Raw genomic sequence first — 21,171 nt, forward strand, 5'->3', positions numbered from 1 at the left:
AGTAGCTGCTGAGATTGCTGACCGGTTGGGATTTTGCACTCAAAGACCCGCCTTGAAAACAGGGCTTCTGGCCCGAGAGAGCAAAGATTCATAGCCCGAAGAAGAAAGTTTGTGATCAGGCGGAGGAGATTTGCGGCGCGCCCAAGATAAAGGGGTATTATCTATGTCGTTCTAACCATTGCCAACACTGATTCAGTCACATAGTATTCCTATGTAAAATACTGCGACTGTAATCTTCCTCATCTACTCCACCCCTTGAACCGATACTGAAACTCAATATTTCCGACTGATGTGGCAGAAACGCATATTCGCGTTAGGAAAAATTGAACAGTTGTTGAGGCAGTGACCAACTCATGTTTATGACTACAATACAAATGTAGCCTCTCGTGTAATACTCCTGTTCAGGTATGTGAATAAACGAACTGCTATGCTAGTGATAATAATGCAGACCTTTGCAAATCGCATGAAGAATAAATCCACCAGTGTTCTGTGGGCTCGGTTCCCGAGGCACACCAGCTCAGATCTGGAGAGACGAGCTATGACGCGGAATATGTCCCGGGGGGAGCTGAAAGGAATAATAACAAGCACGAACAGGCAAACCGGCTTACGAAGTTGGGCTGACCAGTAAACATGATCATCCTAGCGAACCATCTGCCTGCCGTGTTAACTTGGCGAGGAGGATGACCTGTGATGGCCTTGAACGGCAGCATAACGTATCTAAAGATAACAGAAACCACAAGGTCGGTGGGAGTGTGAACGTGTTACCTTTGGTCACACTTGCCACAAGAGAATCCAGTGTAACCAGCCATAGCGCCGTGAACGGCGTTATGTGCAAGTACTTGACAGTAAGTAGAGTCACCAGGGTTGGCAGGAACAGCACGGATCATGTAAGTAGGATCGATGTACCTAGCACTCACCGAGGCTCAACAGAGCGAAAGCGAAGGTGCTCAAACTGTTACTTTATGGTCCAGTCATTACAGGCGTTGGCCTTGGCATACTTCGAGATCTTATCTTTGAGGTAGATACCTACGTCGGGTAGCTTAATGTTTCCACCAGCATCCTTGAGGGTCGGATCGGCCTGCATGAGGGTAGCACCGCATCCCTCGGCAACGACGACCACGATGTGACCATCCTTATCGATCTTCTGCTTGATGTGGTCGAGGAGCTTGGGGAGACTAATATCCATCTCGGGGAGGAGAGCAACATCGACAGTAGCCGCAGCACAGACAGCATGAAGGACAACAAATCCAGAGTTACGTCCCATCAACTTGACCAGACCGATGCAGTTAGGAGCACCAGTAGCCTCAACATAAGCGGCCTCAATAGCGCGGACAGCTTCGTCGACTGCAGTAGTGAAACCGAAAGAGCCATCTATGAGAGGGATATCGTTATCAATAGTTTTGGGGATGCCCACGACGGAACACTCATAGTTAGTCTTAACCATATACTGTTGTATCTTATCGGCACCTCTGTGGGTACCATCACCACCAACGATGAACAACATGTTCACACCCTTCCTCATGATAGCCTCAGCCATGACGTCAATATCGTCATTACCGCGATTAGAGACCAATACGCTACCACCCATCCTATGAATGGTCTCGACCTTCTTGGAATCAAGTTTAACCCAGCAGTTATCCCTGGCGAAGCCCTTGTAACCGTTTTTCACGCCATAGATGGTGGGGACATAGTATTCCTCGAGCATCTGGACAAGGCCTCGGATCACATTATTGAGACCTGGGCAGAGACCACCACAGGTGACAATGGCGGCAGTAACTTCCTTGGGGTTGAAGTAAACCTTCTCACGAGGACCCGCACGAAGGTAGCGCAAAAACCGCTTGTTGTGCTCGTCTTTGTTACGCCAGATGGTTTGAGTAACGATTGAGTTCTCATCTTGGAAATCCTTCAACTGTCCCTCGTACTCTTCCTGAGGTTCAAAGAGGCAGCGTACGGGGTGAATCGAGATAATAGCGCTACAATGAGAGGAGTCTCGTAGGCCTTGTTACCAAAACGAGTAGAAAGATGTGTAGGTTTGAGGTAGGTTAAGCTTTCACCTAAACGTACATTCGCTATAGCGTATCCAGTGCATGTACCATAGTCACCTGGGAGGAGTATGTCTTCGTCTGACAAACTACCCACGACAGGTCGAGTGAGCCGTGTGGTTTCTTCTTGGGAATCGGCAATGTGCTGTCGCAATTCCGATACTAACCTGTGTAACATGACAACCCACTAAAAGCGAGTCACCATCAATCAGTTAGCTGACAATTTCCAAAATTATCGAAACTGAACTTCGATCACACGTCGATTCCACTCCGATCACTGATCGGGAATCAGAGTCTGTATGCGGATCCTGATCCACAGAAAGAGCACATGATCTACATCACTCGTTGGTATTCACGCCTGAGCCAAATCCTTCGTGATCCGAGATGCGTGAGTCAGATCTGTGATTCTTGATCTTGATCCGTGATCTTCGATCCTCATCCTTGACTGTTGATCTTGATCCCTCAACTTTGCTACTGATCCCTGATCTGTGATTTGGATCTCGCGTGATCCTCATTTTTGATCCTGATCCATGGCCCTTGATGAAAAACTTGATCCGTGATCCAAAGATCACCGAGTTGACAAACCCTCAGACGTCTTGAGAATGATCTGTGACCCATTTCGTCCCGAGGGATCATTCCTCGGTCCGGATCAAGCATTAGATCAAGCTCTTGACCCATCGAAAGGATCAGTTTACGAATCAGTGATACTCTGCGTGTAAGAATACGGACCGTATTATACGGTCATCCTATAACGAGGCATTTTTGCTGCGTTTAACTACTCGTGATCCGTGATCTCGATCCCTCCAAAGTGCAACATTCATATTTTGTGGTATAGAGAGTCTCTATGAGAGACTTACTCGCAAGTGCGTACTGAGCGTCAGCAACTGAGGAGATTCACGAATTCGTCCCTAGCCTCTGTAGTACCGAGTCCTTACTATGTACGAGGTACATTCGGAGAATGCAATACGACACGATGGCCGTTCGTGAAACCTATTTTAAGGCTACAATTTAAGCGAAAAATTTATAACAGTTACACTGTAACTATATGTTTACTACCATCTGTTTTAGCAATTGCTAGATGGTAGTAACCATATGGTACATTCACTGAGAGGCAATCTTGGGTTTTCGTCTAAAACTCAGGATTGCCTCTCAATATCTTCCGAGTTTCCTTCTTCTCGTCGAGGAAGATGGAAGCGAAGCATATTTTTCCTCGCTAGAGACGCATGTCTTGTAACTCCACTTAGTTATTGCACAATATTATTGGGAGGATAATTGGCGAATCGGATGAGCGACTGGCTATTATTCATGTCGTCAGCGTTCGATTCCTGGATAGCGCTCCTGCGCGATCAAGGATCGCGGCGATCCCCGATCGTGCGCCTTACTAGTTGTTAAGTGATCGGATCACTCAACTCCCCTGCTGATCGGTGATCTACGATCGCGTTCAAAAACTGACAGGACCATGATTGCTGTGATCCACGGATCACGAGAATGAGCTAAGATTTTGCACCATGATTCCAATGTTGTTGATCTGAGTAAAAATAGCTGGTTCATGCCATTGAATCATCATGTCAATCTCATTTCGTGATTTTTTTCTCAGGATCACGCGCGGATCAGGATCCGCACGCCGGCCCAGATATTCAGAACTCGGATATGGAACATCATCCATATTGACCCACCCGTATGAGGTATTCTCCTGCATGTGAAGACCACAGCGTTCCCTCTCCTCGCCTACCTTTCATATCCCATGATTTTCTTGTACATCACGCCAGCCACAGTACCGACCGTGACAGCAGTTGCCGCTGCGGCAACAGCAGCCGCAGTGAAAGAAGGAGACTTAGAGTCACCAGACATAGAAAACGGCCTACAACACAAGCGGCGAACCTCTCTACCGAACCATCGGCTGCTCAATCTACAAAACCATACAGACCATAGAGAGCACTCCTCTAACTATCTGCGTACCATGAGCTTTATCATAATACATTCTCAACCAAGAGCAGTTCTCCGACGCCCGTTGAACGTATTCAATACTAGAAGAAGAGTTTCCACGTGTCTACACGATGCCTATTGACCCCGACCGATCTTTCCCAGTTCCGTTAAAAGCTTATGAACGCAACAATAGACAATGTTTGCGCGGAAAAGAACTCTTACTCGCATTAGCGACTGTTCTGTACAAAGGAATGGCACCGAGTCCTCTACTCAAGATGCCGTCCACGCGGTCATTTTAGTGCGTTATTAGCTCGGAGCTGTGACGTGGAATGTGCCCTTTGGGGAGCTGAAGGAATAGCAGTAAATAAGGAGGATGCCGACGAATAGTATTACGAAGCTGGGCTGACCAGTGAACATGATCATCCTGGCGAACCATCGACCTGCCGTGTTAACTTGGCGAGGAGGGCGACCCGTAAGAGCCTTGAACGGCAGCATAACGTATCTTAGGAAAGCAGGGATCGCTAAGTCAGTGTAATTTCGATTTCCTTACCTTTGATCACACTTGCCACAAGAGAAACCCGTGTAACCGGCCATAGCGCCATGAACAGCATTATGGGCAAGTACGTGACAGTAAGTAGAGTCACCAGAATTTGCAGGAACAGCACGGATCATGTAAGTAGGATCGATGTACCTACAAGTGACACCAATATAGTCTCGAATATGAGTGCTCAGCCCCAGGTGTTACTTGACAGTCCAATCATTACGGCCGTTGGCCTTGGCATACTCCAGAATCTTATCCTTGAGGTAGACACCTACGTCGGGTAGCTTGATGTTTCCACCAGCATCCTTGAGGGTCGGATCGGCCTGCATGAGAGTAGCGCCGCATCCCTCGGCAACGACGACCACGATGTGACCATCCTTATCGATCTTCTGCTTGATGTGGTCGAGGAGCTTAGGGAGACTAATATCCATCTCGGGGAGAAGAGCAACATCGACAGTAGCCGCAGCACAGACAGCATGAAGGACAACAAATCCAGAGTTACGTCCCATCAACTTGACCAGACCGATGCAGTTAGGAGCACCAGTAGCCTCAACATAACCTGCCTCGATGGCGCGGACGGCTTCGCTCACAGCAGTTGCGAAACCAAAGGAATCGTCAATAACGGGGATATCGTTATCAATAGTTTTGGGGATGCCAACGACGGAACACTCATAGTTAGCCTTAACCATATACTGTTGTATTTTATCGGCACCTCTGTGGGTACCATCACCACCAACGATGAACAACATGTTCACACCCTTCCTCATGATAGCCTCAGCCATGACGTCAATATCGTCATTACCCCGATTGCAAACTAATACGCTACCACCCATCCTATGAATGGTCTCGACCTTCTTGGAATCAAGTTTAACCCAGCAGTTATCCCTGGCGAAGCCCTTGTAACCGTCCTTAACACCGTAAATGGTGGGAACACCATACTCGTCCAGCATCTGTGTAAGACCCCGAATTACATTATTGAGACCTGGGCAGAGACCACCACAGGTAACAATGGCGGCAGTAACTTCCTTGGGGTTGAAATAAATCTTCTCACGAGGGCCCGCACGAAGGTAGCGTAAGAACTGCTTGTGGTGCTCGTCCTTGTTACGCCAGATAGTCTGGGTGACGATCGAGTTCTCGTCTTGGAAGTCCTGCAACTGTCCCTCGTACTTCTGAATGAGGGGAGTCGCATGCTCCTTCTTACCGAACCTCTCAGCCAAATTGGAAGGCTTCAAGTAAGTCAGGCTCTCACCTGAGGTGATAACAACAATACTATTCTTCTAGTAATTTACCAGAGTGGGACCAGAAGACTCCCGATGCTATTCTTACCAGGGAGCAAGATATCATCCCCAGTCATACTGCCCATAACAGGCCGACTGAGATGAGAGTTCTCCTCTTCCAAACGAGACACGTTCCCTCGGAGCTCCGTGACGGTCCTGAAGTGAAAACAATGGAATCACGACAACTGCAGTGTTCAATGGGGATCAAAAACCCGACTAGAACTCAACGTTTCAGCGTGAGGATCCAGAGGTGTTTTCTAAGCCTTCGGACAAAAAAGGACACTCAAGAGCCGAAGGAAATAATCCCGTATTACTTGCCTAATCCCTGCATCTTCTTGTAGGCGGCATAACTAGCAGCACCAGCCGCAACGGCAGTGGTGGCAGCAGCAGCGGCTACAGCAGCGTAGTTGTTCTTAGAATCCGACGGCATTTAGAAGCAGACTAAACAACGTCCTACCAAAAAGCTCAAGTGTTAATTCAACGGCAACGAGAGGCCACCAAGATGCTCACAGCTCCACCAAGCTAAGGTCGCCTAACAGGTAGACCGGCGCTGAGTAAGTGTAAGGTAGCAAGTTTTCAAGATACCGCTGCTCTGTCGCTCGTCAAAGATCGAGATGACTATTGGTATTGTAAGCCTCTCGGAAGAGGTGTTCTCCATTATAACGCTGTTTCTAATTGCAGATGATACCCTAGCTCTCTCATATACGTGCATCCACAGGTAGGACAGGCCAACCAAATAAGTTGCGCGTGGAGTGGTATTGGCTTATCCACATTCTCGCGGTGTAAGTTCGATTGGATTCGTGTTTCAGTTACAGCTGTTTATCCCGAGATAACGTGGCTTTGTGGCGAAGGTATTTGGAGGCTGGCAGGCAAGCTCCGGGGCGATCTAGGGCTCTTCCTATCACCGTTATGGCAATTGAATTTTCGTCTTGGAAAGGCTTACGGAATATACGTTTGTCGAAGGGTCCAGTTCATAATAAACTTGCCGGGTCTTAGCTGCTGTGGGGTAGCCTCCCACGCTAGTTGCTGTCGCTATCTCGACAGAAGTAGCACCACTTTTAACGAATTATGGCAATCAATGTCGCTCGAACAGTTCGAGGGCAGACTCTCCATCCTGGGACTCCACTGGAGACACCCCAGTCCGACGTACTAATTCGTTAGAAGAAATTCTGGTGTGTATTAAGTGGCACCTCGCCACTGGGAAAAAGATGCTACTCCGGAGATTACATACCCGCTCCTCGAGCAAAATCAATCTTCCAACAACGAAACTTATTACCGTACCTCGTGGAAATTGGAGTTGCATCTGTCGTGCCGATGACACTGATATTTCCGCCTCATGCTACTGTGGAATCGATTGTGATGGGGCGCGTCTGTGTGGCCCAGCCACCCAGTCTGGGGAGTTGGCCTTAGCAAAGGCGGAATTGGCCTTCGAAGGTGTGAAATGTCCTTGTCATCTCGTCACTACTACGTACGCTTCCGAGCCCTCTAGTGTCGGCTAGATGTGTCCACGAGGACTGTATTCAGGCATCGAGTGAGGCCTCAGGCCGGAACAACGTGTTCGATGGCTCTCTCGATCGAACCGAGTAACTATCGGCTTATAGTAGCCGCTCTAGCTCGCTCTGATTGGCGTTTTCGGAAGGAGAAGATTACTAAGTTATTGAAAGGGTGAGATCCGTGTGCGTCTGACACTTGGAATTCCACCACATGGCTCTCGATGCATGTCAGATCGGATGTAAATTGATATAGGCTGTTCTTCTCAGTGGCCATTTGCAACGTCGTTTCTACCCAACGAATTGTCGCAAGGATCTTCTCTTGCGAGTCGACCCGATATGCCTAAAAGAGTTTGCAGCTAAGCAACGCGGTCAATGCTCCACGCATCGGCGGTCAGCGTTTCCAATGGCGAGTTGTGAACGGGAAAGTGCGAATAGTAGTATTTTAACGAGGTTGGTTACCCGTGGAGATGAGGGGTCTCTGAGGCGTATCCTGAAGCGAATCGGGGATCGCCTGAGCACTGTCGACAGAGTTAGAGCCGTTGAGAGCGCTCTTGCGGTTCAGATGGTTACAGCGGAAATGGCAGCATGTGTAGGAACTCTGGGGGATCAGTTTTGTAGTCGGTAATCTGAAAGTATTCATCCGCAACAACTCTGTGAATTGATTAGAAAAGTCTATTCCATCTCAGCTCCGGTCAGTTTAGTTCCGACAAGCTGAAATTGATTACCAATCATTCGCTCTTCCAACTCTGTAGGTCTGCATGGTCCTGGATAGTCACTCCATGCCAGCGCTGGTGAAGTGGTCTACGCCTCCGGGAGATACTGCTCTCCACGTTGCATCCCGATTTGGTCATTCACTTCTAGTACAACGATTAATGGCTGCATTGGATGACGGAGGCATGTTCAAGACGTCCACGGCTTCGGGACTCGGATATTAATCGCAGATACTATGAAGGCTTTGGTGAATCGGAGGAACCTGTTGGGGGAAACTGCTGCCCATGTTGCACTCGATGGGAATCATATCAGCATCGCCACAATGTTAGTTGAGAAGTACGGCTGTAACTCTCGAATCGCGGACCAGGCTGGTCGTACTGTCATGTCAATGATGTCGAGATTCAAGGACAAAATCACATCATCATAATTAGTTTCCACTAGCTGATGTGTGCTTTTCTCATAAAGTTGGTAAATTGGCCGAGAGGCACATTTGATTGAGTGGTAGCAGTGCAGTGTGCAACTGAGGAAATACCCCAGAAGGAGACCTCGCCGGATACGCATGTTCTACAACGTGATTATACTAGACCTCGCAGCGCTTGTCAGTTTTGGAGTCGTCGCTGACACACTTCATGTGAAATGATGTCGTACGACTACTATACTAGGGTTGACGATACCACTACTACCGGGGTGGGTAATAATAAGACTGCTATTACTACTACTACTATTGGGGCTGACGATACCACTACTAGCGGGGTGGATAATAGTAAGACTGCTACTACTATTATTACTACAGTTGGCGAGGGGAGAGGATCGGACTAATACTCTGAACGTTGTTTTTGTTGTTTCAGAAGGTAAAACTCTATCCGCTCATCGATGGCGTACGGAGACGTACGCCAGAGAAGACAATGAATCAATACTTCACTGTAAGCAGTTGAAATTCAGTTTTATTATCATCTTGTTCTTTTCAGCGTCGCAAGACTTCCTCCCCTCCTCCCCCTACCCCCTCTCAACTTGAGAGGCATGCGTCACGCATGCGGGTACTTGAGAGTGTCATTCTTGGATCTGATATTTTCGCAACGGGTCAAATTTGAAGTGCGTGTTGTCATTCTCGGAAGTTAATTCTGAGGGTGTGTCAAACTTGAATATTCTTTGTTTCAACCTTTCGACGAACACAGTGACTCTTATATGTTCACTTGTCGAACTCCCATGGGAGTGGGCGTAGAATCTCAAGGTCGTTCCGGATTAGAAGAACACTTCCTTAAACATTCTTGATTGAACGTAAATAATCCTCTGCGACACTACTCCCATACCGATACCGCAGCTTATCTGGTACTTATCACACAACACGGGAATTCCAACTGGCATCAAGAATGCTAATGTGCAACATGGAATGACACTACGTGGGGCTGAGTGAAGTCGCTGCACCGGGGATAACACTCCGAAGTCTATTGGAACTGTATGGCCCTTGAGGAAGTGCAGACTTCACTGATTCACCAACCCCACTCTGTATGAATGGACCCGAGGCCGCATCAATTGTATTGATGGGCCGCGCGAGAGCTGGTGCCCACGCTTGTGTGTTACCAGATTCCATTATCTGGCATAGCACTGTCAGATGCGCTTCAGTCGCGAGTTGCACAAGAGTGTTTTTCGAGTCGCCAAGCAACTGCTCGCACGTTGTCGCAACGGGCGCATACGCCCAATCGCTGGCTTTGAATGCAGCCCTTATGTCGTTCAGGGTGTATCTGAAGACCCCGCGGTATGGAGGCTCTCTGTTACGACCAAACTCACGTTTCATTCCTCGAGCATTGGAGTTGCTGGAGTTCGAAGATAACAGAATCTGCGCTCCTCACCAGTGTTGCTGAGAGGTCCACCTTGACCTTGCCCTCGAAAACACAAGTTTGGTTCTGAGAAGAAATACATGGCTTGATCTACCGAGAGAAATCAGCCATGTTATTGATGGGCTCACTTTCGGATCACAGCCGTGGAGTAGTGTAGATATCACAGCTGTCAAAGCTACGGACGTGCTCAGATGGATGATCATAGATAAGGGGCCACTGAGTGGAATCGAGTACAGGAATGACAATGACGCTGGGTCTCGCTATCCCAAAGCAGGGGAACTCGAGATTCTCGAGTTGAGAATTGGTATGAGAAGGTGGCGAAAACGACAGACCCTCGGATTGAACTCGGGCGGAGAATGTTGTCCGCTCCAGTTTACATCGGAGTGACCCACTAAGCAAACGAGCATTTCCATAGCACTCGATAACTATTACCCATCATGCGTCACTAATTTCTCATGTCTGTCACTAGCTTCTTCGCGCGCCACTAACTTCTCCGGCACGCCCGATACACGGGTCGGCTTGTGATCCCCTTTTAATGTCGCTTGCACTCGCGGCGCTGTTTTGTAGAGTTCTATATGGTGAACCCTCAGTCTGGTTGCTATCCGAGGCGAATGATGGAGTTGGTATCTTCGAACGTAAAAATTGCGTTTCACAACGCAACAAGAATATTCTAGTCCGACAGAGCAATACGGTGGCCCGCGTGAGAAATTAAGTTCCGTAGCGGCTACATTGTTGTACATTATGACCCGTCACTCACAGAATCAAACTGACCGAGCCTTCATAACTAGCGATGAGCGAAGGAAGTGTGGATTTGGTCAGATGACCGAGCGCATTGGTGAGGTCTGGCCGCAGACCCTTTGGTGACAAGTTCCTGTAGGAGCCGAGTCGCAGCTACCGTTTGGGATGTGCTGTATATCACTTCGACCTGCTAAGGAGCCTATGGCCTCACCAACGACTGGTTATATGTAAGAATGTTCTCATAGGGCATATGACTCGGGACCGAGGCCCTTCAGCAGTGTCAACCACATATGTTGGTCACAATATGAAAATTTTGAGGAAATCTTGGGAAATTATCATTGGTTTCTGTACGTTTCTTCCCTAGTTCGTATGTAAACTTGTATTACTAGTGAGGAAAATCCCAAGCTCAGTTGAGGAAAGTGAACATATATTCCAGCACTGTTCTTCAGTTACGACAAGTCCACCGTCGTGGAGTATTTGGTGAAGGAGCGTAGCCGAATAAAGGAGGTTCTAAGGGGGCGTGAGGCGTGTGCTTTTCTGAAGCCTTATTTTGATCAGGAGCTGCGACTATACGAGCAGCAGGAGGCCAATAAGAAGGCATATGAGGATCTCAAGGAACATCAAAAAGATGCTCAACGGTGATTCCAATACCATTATCTGTTCACCATTTGTCTGCGTATGCCTTACTTCAGGGCGCAGAAGTTCCAGACAACTATGTCCGAATTAGGGCAGCAGAGCGAGTCTAGTAGTGTGTCGAGAAACAAGGACGAGGCAGCGCGATCTGGTAATATACTGTTTGTATATGCGCTTACTGAGGGCTCTGGTGATGATAGTCGGTGTGTCGATCCCATGGGAGAACAAGACCGAGGCTCGAGCGAAGTCATTCTGGGCTGCTGAAGAGATGCCCGAGTTCCAGGGAGACGTTAAGAAGCCTGAAAGTCTGGTCCCAAGGTCGGTACGGTGGTGTATGCCTGGGCGTACGGACTTCTACGGTTTTTCAGTGTTCTCATTATTCAGATGCCCAATGACGGGTAAGAGGTTGCGGTTGAAGGATCTGGTGCCGGTTAAGTTTGAGTTGGCCAACAACGCGAAGGGTAAAGACACTGAGTATTCCGTAAGTCTAAGGGGGCAGAGGTGGGACACACATGTTGTGGTTGTAGGGTATGTATTGTTGTGCTGTGTCGAAGAAGCCTATCACTCATCAGAAATGTGTATTATTGCGGCCCTCTGGCGTGGTCATTATCGAGAAAGTGTAGTAATAGGAGAAGTGGCATCGGCTGGTATAGCAAGGTCAGGTTCGACGAGTTGGTGCGGAATTCGCCTGAGCCCCGGTGTCCGGTTACTGGTAAGAAGTTGGATCTGAAGAAGGACGTTATACACTTGCAGTCTGGCGGCACGGTAGTGGGGACTTTCGAGAGGGTGGTGATTTTCTCGCTCGCCCTCATATATCCGTAACGGTTTCGAATATGACAGTTTCAACTCTATATAGACTAGCTAGTCAGTATATCTATGCTTCGCTAAAGCTTCAGCTCTAATCCCTCATCTGTTAACGAGAAATGTTGATTTTCCGAAATTGCCGGAGAAGAAATGCGATCCTTAGAGTGTCTCCTGCTTGGAGTTGTTGGGTGGTTTCGTTTAGGGTTTCTGTTCTCACAACAAGGTGGAGATAAGCCGGGACTCGTTACTCCGACCCAAGGGCAGCGAGATGGGCACTAGGGCCCTGAAGATCTAAGTTAGGGCTCGAGTTTTGCACGTCCGCTGTTGAGTTGTATAGTATCAATTGAAGAGGAGGTGTCTCTGTTGGCGCGCAGAAGTTGGCACCTTGTGTTGAACCTCGGGAGGCTTCTATGTAGTCTTTGAAGACCTTTTTGATCTCATCCCATTGTTTCTCGTCAATGCGGCGGCAATACGTAAAATCAACAATTGTTAAATCGCTTGGTCGCGATGATTTGCTGCTCGGCTGCGGTTTTCACTCAGAGGGGTCAATCAGTAGTATTGCGTAGTTGGCTTGTAATAGGTATGAACACGAGCGCGCTTTGTGTGCTGAGGTATTTTGCCGCGTCCGAAGTTGGTTTCTGATGTCCTTTGTCACTGCCAGTTTTTTCTGACCCTAGCCTTCACTAGTACTGAGCTCGACGTGCTGCTGAACTTTGGGGAGACCGTTGATGCGATCGAGAGTCCTGGCATTGTATGGCTGCTACCAAGTTGGGTTAATAATAGCATGAGGAAGAGGCCCTGAATGTGACGTTATCACCGATATAACCTACCACCCCTTGCCGAAGCGCCACCCTCGCTCGAACCTCGCTCGAAGCGGTTCATCAGTTATCAAATCATGTTCGCACTGATAGTGGGGACTCTCATTGCCTAAGTAGGGTTTGTCTTGGGCGCGCGCTGCAGTCACAACCACGGTCGTTGGTTTCTGAAACGGTCTGAGGCGAGCCACTCGTTTCTACTCCCTCGTATGGACTCCTCTCATTCTTTCTTTCAGTCAGGTAGCTGGCTCCCTTCTGATGCGTCTCGTCGACTACGTTTTACTATTCTGCCATCACTGACCTGCGCATCTGAATTTTCGTCAATACCACAGCTGCCGTCTCACTCTGCCACGGAGTGGTCCCGTAGCTGTCTTCCGTCACTGAGGTTTGCACTGGACTTTGATGCTGTTTTCCGACCGGTGGTCGTCTACTCTGGATGGCAAACTATGTACATAATGGGTGCATGTGGATTGCCACTTCTTAGCTCTACTCGATTCTTTTGTGTTGGTCAATTAATTAGAAGCTGCTGTTGAATCTGATGCCTGTAGGGTCGGTCATCTAGTGTCTCTTGCGTTGGCTTACTCGATTATGTCCTCTACACCCAAGGTTGGAAGCCGCTCTACAAGGTCGTCACGCCGACTCAAGCGGAGTGAGCATGGCAGTAGCCCATCTGTCAGCCGAGGTGAGTCTTCTAGGGTAGTTAGACGGTACGGGATGCTTCACTAGGTCGGTCTACGAGTCAGAAGAGGAAGCGGGAATCGACTTCTCCTGATTCAGATCCTCTATGTGCTACGCCGAGGAAGAACTTATTCGGGAGCCCCACTGACGGTGAGTGACTGAGATGATATCAGACTTGAGCAGCTGATGATGTAGGGAATCCCGAACTGCCTACTACTCCCAAGAGCTCTCGGCCGTCGGCGAAACGCCACAATTCGGGTACACCGAAACGCCCGGGAGGATCTTTGAAGGGTGACTCCAATGTGAGAGCCGCTTCTTCTCGAGTCGATTGAGCATACTAGCGGCATGGTTTCGTCTCCTGTCTGGTGAAAATGTGTCTCTTAGGGCCTCCTTATCGGTTCACAGCGAGAGTCTTTGGTACGGGGCCGACCGTCGACCAGGGGACGTGCTTCAATGGCGACCAATCGCAGCAGTATGGGGTTGGAGCATCCCTGGCGCATTTGTCGACTCAGGTTGTGGTACTCGCGTCAGTATGGGGGAGGTAGTGGATCAGCTCGACCTGGCCTCTACGGGAGGGAAAGGGTAGTGGGCTCGAGAGGCCTGCGGATGTGCCCTCAAGGAAAACCGTTTCCAGACGCGAGTCGTTGCCGAGGGATTCCCCTGCTGAGCGTGGTCCAGTGAAGAATCTGTTCAAAGAGTTCACTGAGGAGAAGCATGATGGTGATGCATACTACAGCTCCTGGTGTGATCCTTATCACGCACTGCAGATACGAAGACATCTCAGCTTCCTCCTTCGCCAGTACCTGCTTTTGGGGTCACGACCAAGTTGCCTATACCTGAGGAATTGAAGCAGGCTCCGGCATCTGTGATGAAGGCCGCCTTATGTGTTCGCATTTTTCACTTCACTGTGTAGGTTAGCACCGTCAAGAGGTCGCTGCCGAGCCACTACAAAACTGTATTAGATCAATTCAGAATGTAGGAAATGATGACGATGGGATGGATACCTTCCAATCAGGCTCGATGAGGTTCTCTCGTTATTCCGTGTGCGCAGCCAAGTGCCCTACTACCTGCAGCTCAAGGCTGGTGTGGAGCGAGCAAGCGGGAAGAGGTTCGCCAAGGTGAGTCTATTAGAGGGAGTGGCACGGGTTGGAGGTGGGCTTTAGGGAAGACTGCTTCAAGTTGTCTTCGCAGCTGGTGGCCTCCTTGACCTCGAGTGGCGAGAGAAGGAATGTGAAGTTGATTCGATGGGGACGAGTCCACTCAGGCGTCTAGTTGTTGTTCAGAAGGACGCTAGTGGTGGGGATGGGGACCAGGGCGGGTCGGGGGGAGGGAGAGGTTGTCAGGTGTTGTGCTCACTAAACGGCTCGATGCGAAAGAGGCCTTGGCGAGAGCTGAAGTCGTTCGGACGAAGCTCGAAGAGCTTCTAGCAGACCAGGTTGGTTCGCGGAAAGTTCGGGGTGGCTGGCTGATCGCATCGGTGCTGCTTTCTAGGAAAGGCGCTGTAGCGACCCGAAGAAATTCCTTATTGACGAGGCCGAGCCGGTTCCCCAGGTGAGTCCTAGAGCTTTCCGGAACCAGCGTTGAACACGGTGCGCAGGCCTCACTGCCTCACAACCCTTTCGAGGCTTCTACACCAATCGAATCGACACCAGTGCTACGCGGTCGAGGGACGCCGAGCCCCGATGCGACACCCCAGACACCTTGTAGTGTACTGCTTTCTGGTAGATTGATGTTTGTCGCTAAGGCTTGGGAGGTGGTCTATATAGGTGTTCGGGCGCGGCGGCGAGAGAGGCTCGAATTGAGTTCATCTCCATTCGTTCCGGTTATCCTCCCACAGCTGTCGGAGCCCATGACCCCAGCCGTGAGCTTGAACCCCCTCGCCTCGCTGGCACTGCTTGTTCGTGTTTCAGCGTACTCCGTCCGTTCGGGAGAACATTCGTAGTCGATCAGCGAGCAAGACACCGGCAGAGAGACGACAGGAGATGAGAGAGAGGGTAAGTGTTGCGTCAAACTCAGCGGTGGAAAGTGATGCAGGTCCGGGCTAAGGAGGCGAAGGAGAAGGAGGATGCACGGATTTATGAAGAGGATCTGAAATGGCGCGAGTACTGGATGGTGGCCCTCGGGGTGGCTGGCTACTTGCGCCTCAGGCAACTGAGCTTCTACGAACTTCTATCATCGATTATAGCCGAACTCAGCCGGTTGTTCTTCATGAGAGGCCATCCCTCGATGAAGTTGCAAGACGTGGTGAAGTAGACGCTCAAGCACTGTTGGGTTGTTTCCGGTCGAGCTCCAGGCACTTCATGTCGGCCAATGGCGGCGGGAGCAGATATAAGCCACTGGGAGCTCGAGTAATGGAGGACTACCTTCGGCAGACGGCTGGCCTCGCGCCGGAGTGGATCAAGATCGCACACAGCAAGGTGGGGAGTGGAGTAGGCTACTTGCTTCATGATACCCACAGATCGACAGTAAGACTGAGATGATGGTAATGGACATGTCGGTGAAATCCAAGGCCGTTCTTGGGAAGGTCAAGGAGAAGAAGGATGCGTTGAATACTGAATACGCTGAATGGCAGTCGAAGCTCCCGACGAGCCCAAGACTAGTATCCTCCACTGGTGGTTAGTCGACGTGCTGTCATCTCTTGTGACTGAACCAACGAGCTATAGCTATTAAGAATGAAGCAAGATGTCTTCTGCCAATGATGATGCATGTTATCGGGGAAAGGGTAATTTCCAGGCAATGTTGAGGATGAGTTGAGTCGATTAAGGCACACGAGAAGTTCCATCTAATTTTCAGAAATCGATCAATGTGGCGCGCGCGAACTACACATGGTTTCGTTTCGCTCGGGTAGAGTTTCTCGACGTCGATATAGTTACATGATGCTTAAAGCAGTTGTCGTGCTACATGGCTACCTCCCACGATGATATGACGGAGGTGGGACTTCGTCTGGCTCGCACTCTCGCGATTAGGGTCTCGGAACGCGGACTGATAGAGAAGACAGGAAGGAATGGTGATACTGGGAGGGGACATCTTGACTTATCCTTGTCGACGATGCATAGTTATGATCTTTAGTTACGGGGGAGCAAGTCAAAGCTGTGCTGATGGAGGATCTTGGCTGGGTGGACGAAGGTTCGATACCCGGCGGCGGCATCTTCCGCAGGGCAATCTCGGTGTTTCAGAGGACCTCCGATCCCATGGGTCGGATGAGGAGGTCGTCCGCTTGATAAACGAGATCAACAAACCGCTGACTATTCCGGATGAAAGTGAATATGATATCACAGTGGCTATCCGGAAGGGTACTGCCTGCTTGAATGAGCTCGGTCTCACCAGCGCTGTGCAGTAGGCCAGGATTGGACTTCAACGTCGAGCTCGAGGACTGTCACTAGAACAGGGGATCGGCTACCGGATCGTCTACCACCGTTGGTGAAAAAGCCGCGGATCGAGTCTCCTTATAGGGAAGTAGGGGTTTTCATTTTGGCAGAGGGGGGTTATCGATATCGATGCTATCAGGTTGTAGAACTTGTTCGCGATGCTTTTTGCGGATCGGACCGGGTTGATGTCACTGAAGCAAGCCAGAGTATGGTGCTCATGCAGCTGAAGGCCCTCAAGCATCCCGATCCGTACATACGGCATATCATTCGTGATCTGGCCTCATCGGTATGTATTGAAGCATAGAGCAATGGTGTAGTCATTCCATGGTCCAGGTCCAGTCTAATCAGCGGTGTGGACCTCTGAATCTGCTCCTAGGGCATCTCAGGTTGGTACACACTCTTACGGCGAAGGTAGTCCAGGTGGAGAAGGACTGTGCTGATGCTGCATGGAAGTGCTTCATAGCTGTACTGACTTGTTGAGGGCAGTAGTTCTACTCTGCACACTGGTGGTGGCTCAGATATGCACCTCGCTCTGCGTCTCTCAGTCCGTCCTAGTGGAATCAACGGTTGCTGAACAGGTGGTGATGGGAAGGCTCATCCACGCCGCTGAGTTTGTCTCCTGTTAGTTTCATCTCCGTGGCGGTGCGGCGATGCTCCTCCATTTTATTCTCAGCAAGAAACTAGCTTCACAGCGGCTCACTGACCTCTACCTTTCGGGCATAGCACAAGTGCTCCTCTCTGCTTTGCGGGGACTTGCTACCAGTGACTTGTCGGACTCCAAAGTCGTCTTGCAAAGGATGGGTGTGTGTTATGGCTCTATGGAGTTCCTCATGACTTGCGGTCTAACGCTGGATCCGGGCGCCATAGGGTTGGTGGAAAAAGTCCTGAGGCGTCTCGATGGTGCTGATCCTGAACTCGCACAAGCGGCGTTCGTTCTTCGATATGAGGTAGCGTGGAGGACTCAAGCACCATTTGGGAAAAGGAAGCTACCAGTACCTGCAGTGCCTTCTCGGATGGCGTCGACAAATCCGGGCGAGGTGCTCATTTGAATTTTCCAATTATAAAATAGTCAATGCTCATTTTGTTAGCGGAGCGGAGCAGCGGTTGGTTTTCCTCTGTAGACGTATTTCCTTGACATTTGAATGCCCGCCACGACAGAGCACAAATCCCTCGCTACAGAGCCAATGGCTGAGGAAGAAGCTTGGATGGAAGATGGTATGGCCGCAGACAAGTTATTCAACGGTACTCTTGGGATACAGCTTGTTGGGTGTACACTTGTTTTTTTTCAGCTTCAACGACCGGTTACACTTATGATGACATCATTCTTATGCCCGGTCATGTGAAAACTAACGTTGACGAAGTGTCAGTAAAGACGAGGATCACGAAGAAGATCTCCTTGGCTGTTCCTATTGTGTCTTCCCCGATGGATACAGTCACTGAGCATCACATGGCCATCGCTGTGGCACAGATGGGCGGTCTTGGCGTCATCCATAACAACAATGAGATTGCGGAGCAGGTGGAGGAGAGATTCTTAGCAGAGACGAATCACATGTCTCATGATAGGTCGCTGAGGTGAGAGCCGTGAAACGCTTCAAGAACGGCTTCATTATGGACCCCATTACTCTTGGTCCGGATGCTACCATTGCTGATGTTGACAAAATCAAGGCTACTCGAGGATTCTCTACTGTGCCTGTTACAGAGAGTGGTGAGTGATGGAAGTGGTGAATACCAATCATTGGGCTTACATTGACTCAGGGTCGATGGGTAGCAAGCTGTTGGGGCTGGTCACCAGTCGCGACATCGACTTCAGGAAGGACAGGAGCATCAAGCTCTCGGAGGTATTGGGCTGGCTGAATGATGACAGTGGAATGAGCAATATGCTTGAGTGTGGGGGAATGTGTACATGGTCAACTACATGTGTTGGTGACAATGAGGAAATTCCGAGGGAATTTGGGAAAGTTTCTGGCCGGAAATTTCTATAACTTGCGAAAAAATTATAAAGCGAGCATATGTTCCAACACTGATATGCTGTAGGTGATGACGCCTGCCGAAAAGCTGGTCGTGGGCTGCGATCCCATCTCCCTTCCTGAGGCCCATCGCAGGATTAGGGAATCGAAGAAGAACAAGCTCCCTATTGTGAATAAGAATGGGGTGATTCGCTATAGTGGCGTGGATGATATGATTCTCGTCGTTCCTGTAGGACCTCGTGGCTTTGATCTCGCGTCAAGATCTAAAGTCTTCCCGTAACCACCCCAATGCTACGTTGGATGCCAACAAGCAGCTCATGGTGGGGGCTGCCGTCAGTACCCGTCCATGCGACGAGGCTCGTGCTCAGCAGCTCATCGAAGCTGGTGTCGATGTAACAGACTCATCTGCTGTGATGGTTTCTATATTCTCTCTGTACAGGTGATCGTAGTTGACTCTTCCCAGGGATGGTCTGACTACCAAGTTAACTTCATCAAGAGGATCAAGCACGACTTTCCTACCATGGAGATCATCGCTGGCAATGTTGTGTCGGTCCGACAAGCTAAGGTCGTGCACTATGAGTCGGTAAACTTCTGATGATATGTGGTATCAGGCCCTTCTGGATGCCGGCGCCGATGGCATCCGTATCGGGATGGGTAGCGGCTCTATCTGCACCACCCAGGAGGTGTGCGCTGTCGGCCGTGCTCAGGTAAGTGCTGTGGTGGCTTCCTATGCATAAATGTTGCACTCTAGGGTTCCGCTGTCTATCATGTAAGCAAGTTCGCAGCGGAGCGATACAACGTTCCTTGCATCGCTGACGGAGGCATCCAAACCTCTGGTCACATCATGAAGGTATTACAATTGCTTGCCATTCTCGGGAGGGTTGAGGTTGATGTGCAGGCTCTCTCACTTGGTGCGTCTGCGGCTATGGTGGGATCTCTTTTTGCTGGCACCGAGGAAACCCCTGGTGAGTTCTTCTGGCATGATGGAGTGAGGATGAAGACATACAGAGGAATGGGTAAGTCTCGCAATACCGTACCCTGTGGGACCCTAAGATTTGGTATTGTCTGATGTGCAGGCTCACTAGAAGCCATGCAGAATCGTTCCGGTGAGCGTTATTTCGCTGAGTCCGCCAACATCAAGGTCGCACAGGGAGTGAGTGGAGCTGTTGTTGATAAGGGAAGTGTCACCAGCCTCATCCCATACATCATGGAGGTATACAACGGTTGTTATCAGGCTGCTTGCCTCGCTCATTCTGTGTCTCCTCCAGGGTGTGAAGCAAGGTATGGCTTATGTGGGCGCTCAGAGTGTGCCCGAGCTCCACGCCGCTAACGTCAGTGGAGAGCTCAGATTTGAGGCCCAAACTGGAAGTGCTATCAAGGAAGGTGGCGTTCACTCTATGTTAAAGTACGGAGCACGCTGTTCTGCCAGTAACCAGGTGTGTGTTTCAGGTTCTCTAACAACTCAAGCAATCGCTCTGGTGGATTTGCCTGTTCGGCTGTTGCGTGAACGTAAATACCATTGGCATCGCCAAAACGTTTCGCCACAGTATAGATTGCGTGGTTGTGTTCAGTCTCAGTGAGAGTGACTATAAATGTTCATTATATAAACTTCTCCTCGATACGGAGGGTTGTTTCCTTCCACATACCCCTAGCGGTGGGTCAATCAATAATCATCAGCCAACGAGAGCAGACAATCAGTATCTAGGAATATCGTTGTTGGGGACTTTTTGTTCGGGAGTAGAAGGCGTCGGGTCACTTCTTATCTTCCTGATTGTGTGGCTCCATCAGTGCAGAATGTGTTGGCCTCAGCGAGGAATTCGAGCTAGTTCGTGTCATTGTACGAGGCATCACACCTTTCCTTCTCTTTCTTCCCGGCCGAGAGGCAGTTGTTTACCTCCGGTATGCTCTGCGTTTAAAGACCAGTCACGAGAGGTTAAATTCCTTGCACTTGCCGAAAGCTACGAATCACGGACGTGGTGCACGGATTCCGTGGTGTGGTTTTTGGCCACTGCCCCTCCCAAACTCGCAGATCAGAGGTTTCAGTGAGTCATTAGTGAATGGAAGCACAATTGCGGCATTGATAATCTTGAAAAATCTATACTTCTAATAGCAATGCGAATTTTGCACGCGTGCGCCCCTTGGTTACTCGCGCGTCGTCGCCGTCATTTATCGAGTGTCGAGCGGTTAGACATGCTAATCGACGACTTTCTATTCGGTCGCTCCATGGCCCATAGCTGACACTCGAAGGATTGAAAACAAATGGTGGCTCGCGATCAGGCATATCGAGTGACACGCGGCGAGTGTGACGAGGCGATAATGACTTGAGAAATAGGCAGAAGT

General features: G+C 49.7%; 7 protein-coding genes across 7 annotated transcripts; 5 read left to right on the plus strand and 2 right to left on the minus strand.

The window, feature by feature from the left end:
* Positions 1-291: 291 nt before the first annotated feature.
* Positions 292-3,893, minus strand: Pmar_PMAR012663 (6-phosphofructokinase, putative; the record flags this gene model as incomplete). The annotated part of the gene is made up of 7 exons (XM_002787833.1): positions 292-565; positions 609-717; positions 766-922; positions 979-1,927; positions 1,978-2,054; positions 2,103-2,209; positions 3,775-3,893. 7 exons carry the CDS (start codon positions 3,891-3,893, stop codon positions 518-520), a joined length of 1,566 nt encoding a protein of 521 aa, XP_002787879.1. The 3' UTR covers positions 292-517.
* A 370-nt stretch (positions 3,894-4,263) lies between these two features.
* On the minus strand, positions 4,264-6,216 carry Pmar_PMAR012664 (6-phosphofructokinase, putative; the record flags this gene model as incomplete). The annotated part of the gene is made up of 6 exons (XM_002787834.1): positions 4,264-4,314; positions 4,362-4,470; positions 4,519-4,659; positions 4,714-5,758; positions 5,836-5,942; positions 6,101-6,216. The coding sequence occupies 6 exons, from the start codon at positions 6,214-6,216 to the stop codon at positions 4,264-4,266; spliced, it is 1,569 nt and encodes a 522-aa protein (XP_002787880.1).
* Positions 6,217-6,401: 185 nt separating this feature from the next.
* Pmar_PMAR012665 (hypothetical protein) lies at positions 6,402-8,417 on the plus strand (the record flags this gene model as incomplete). The annotated part of the gene is made up of 6 exons (XM_002787835.1): positions 6,402-6,504; positions 6,596-6,655; positions 7,311-7,451; positions 7,547-7,868; positions 8,032-8,173; positions 8,221-8,417. Exons 3-6 carry the CDS (start codon positions 7,348-7,350, stop codon positions 8,415-8,417), a joined length of 765 nt encoding a protein of 254 aa, XP_002787881.1. The 5' UTR covers positions 6,402-6,504; positions 6,596-6,655; positions 7,311-7,347.
* A 2,145-nt stretch (positions 8,418-10,562) lies between these two features.
* Positions 10,563-12,316, plus strand: Pmar_PMAR012666 (conserved hypothetical protein). The gene is made up of 10 exons (XM_002787836.1): positions 10,563-10,663; positions 10,706-10,793; positions 11,016-11,073; positions 11,125-11,204; positions 11,259-11,350; positions 11,400-11,517; positions 11,584-11,680; positions 11,727-11,818; positions 11,862-11,964; positions 12,206-12,316. The coding sequence occupies exons 1-10, from the start codon at positions 10,570-10,572 to the stop codon at positions 12,296-12,298; spliced, it is 915 nt and encodes a 304-aa protein (XP_002787882.1). The 5' UTR covers positions 10,563-10,569; the 3' UTR covers positions 12,299-12,316.
* A 1,083-nt stretch (positions 12,317-13,399) lies between these two features.
* Positions 13,400-16,199, plus strand: Pmar_PMAR012667 (DNA replication factor Cdt1, putative). The gene is made up of 19 exons (XM_002787837.1): positions 13,400-13,500; positions 13,596-13,646; positions 13,692-13,798; positions 13,881-13,968; positions 14,009-14,078; positions 14,131-14,216; positions 14,264-14,361; positions 14,410-14,471; positions 14,512-14,614; positions 14,660-14,792; positions 14,840-14,931; positions 14,988-15,047; positions 15,094-15,217; positions 15,263-15,357; positions 15,407-15,490; positions 15,531-15,598; positions 15,644-15,745; positions 15,790-15,913; positions 15,955-16,199. Exons 1-19 carry the CDS (start codon positions 13,407-13,409, stop codon positions 16,114-16,116), a joined length of 1,803 nt encoding a protein of 600 aa, XP_002787883.1. The 5' UTR covers positions 13,400-13,406; the 3' UTR covers positions 16,117-16,199.
* A 184-nt stretch (positions 16,200-16,383) lies between these two features.
* Positions 16,384-17,924, plus strand: Pmar_PMAR012668 (hypothetical protein). Its single transcript, XM_002787838.1, has 8 exons — positions 16,384-16,503; positions 16,566-16,622; positions 16,673-16,789; positions 16,837-16,952; positions 17,004-17,150; positions 17,198-17,329; positions 17,383-17,442; positions 17,491-17,924. The coding sequence occupies exons 1-8, from the start codon at positions 16,398-16,400 to the stop codon at positions 17,911-17,913; spliced, it is 1,158 nt and encodes a 385-aa protein (XP_002787884.1). The 5' UTR covers positions 16,384-16,397; the 3' UTR covers positions 17,914-17,924.
* A 55-nt stretch (positions 17,925-17,979) lies between these two features.
* Pmar_PMAR012669 (Inosine-5'-monophosphate dehydrogenase, putative) lies at positions 17,980-20,338 on the plus strand (the record flags this gene model as incomplete). The annotated part of the gene is made up of 13 exons (XM_002787839.1): positions 17,980-18,106; positions 18,154-18,380; positions 18,428-18,569; positions 18,620-18,702; positions 18,899-19,015; positions 19,065-19,223; positions 19,271-19,396; positions 19,443-19,538; positions 19,583-19,681; positions 19,730-19,847; positions 19,908-20,044; positions 20,100-20,236; positions 20,281-20,338. Exons 1-13 carry the CDS (start codon positions 18,007-18,009, stop codon positions 20,336-20,338), a joined length of 1,599 nt encoding a protein of 532 aa, XP_002787885.1. The 5' UTR covers positions 17,980-18,006.
* Between the last annotated feature and the right edge of the window lie 833 nt (positions 20,339-21,171).

This window comes from Perkinsus marinus, assembly GCF_000006405.1.
Source record: "Perkinsus marinus ATCC 50983 genomic scaffold scf_1104296929318, whole genome shotgun sequence".
NCBI classification, from domain to species: Eukaryota; Perkinsozoa; order Perkinsida; family Perkinsidae; genus Perkinsus; species Perkinsus marinus.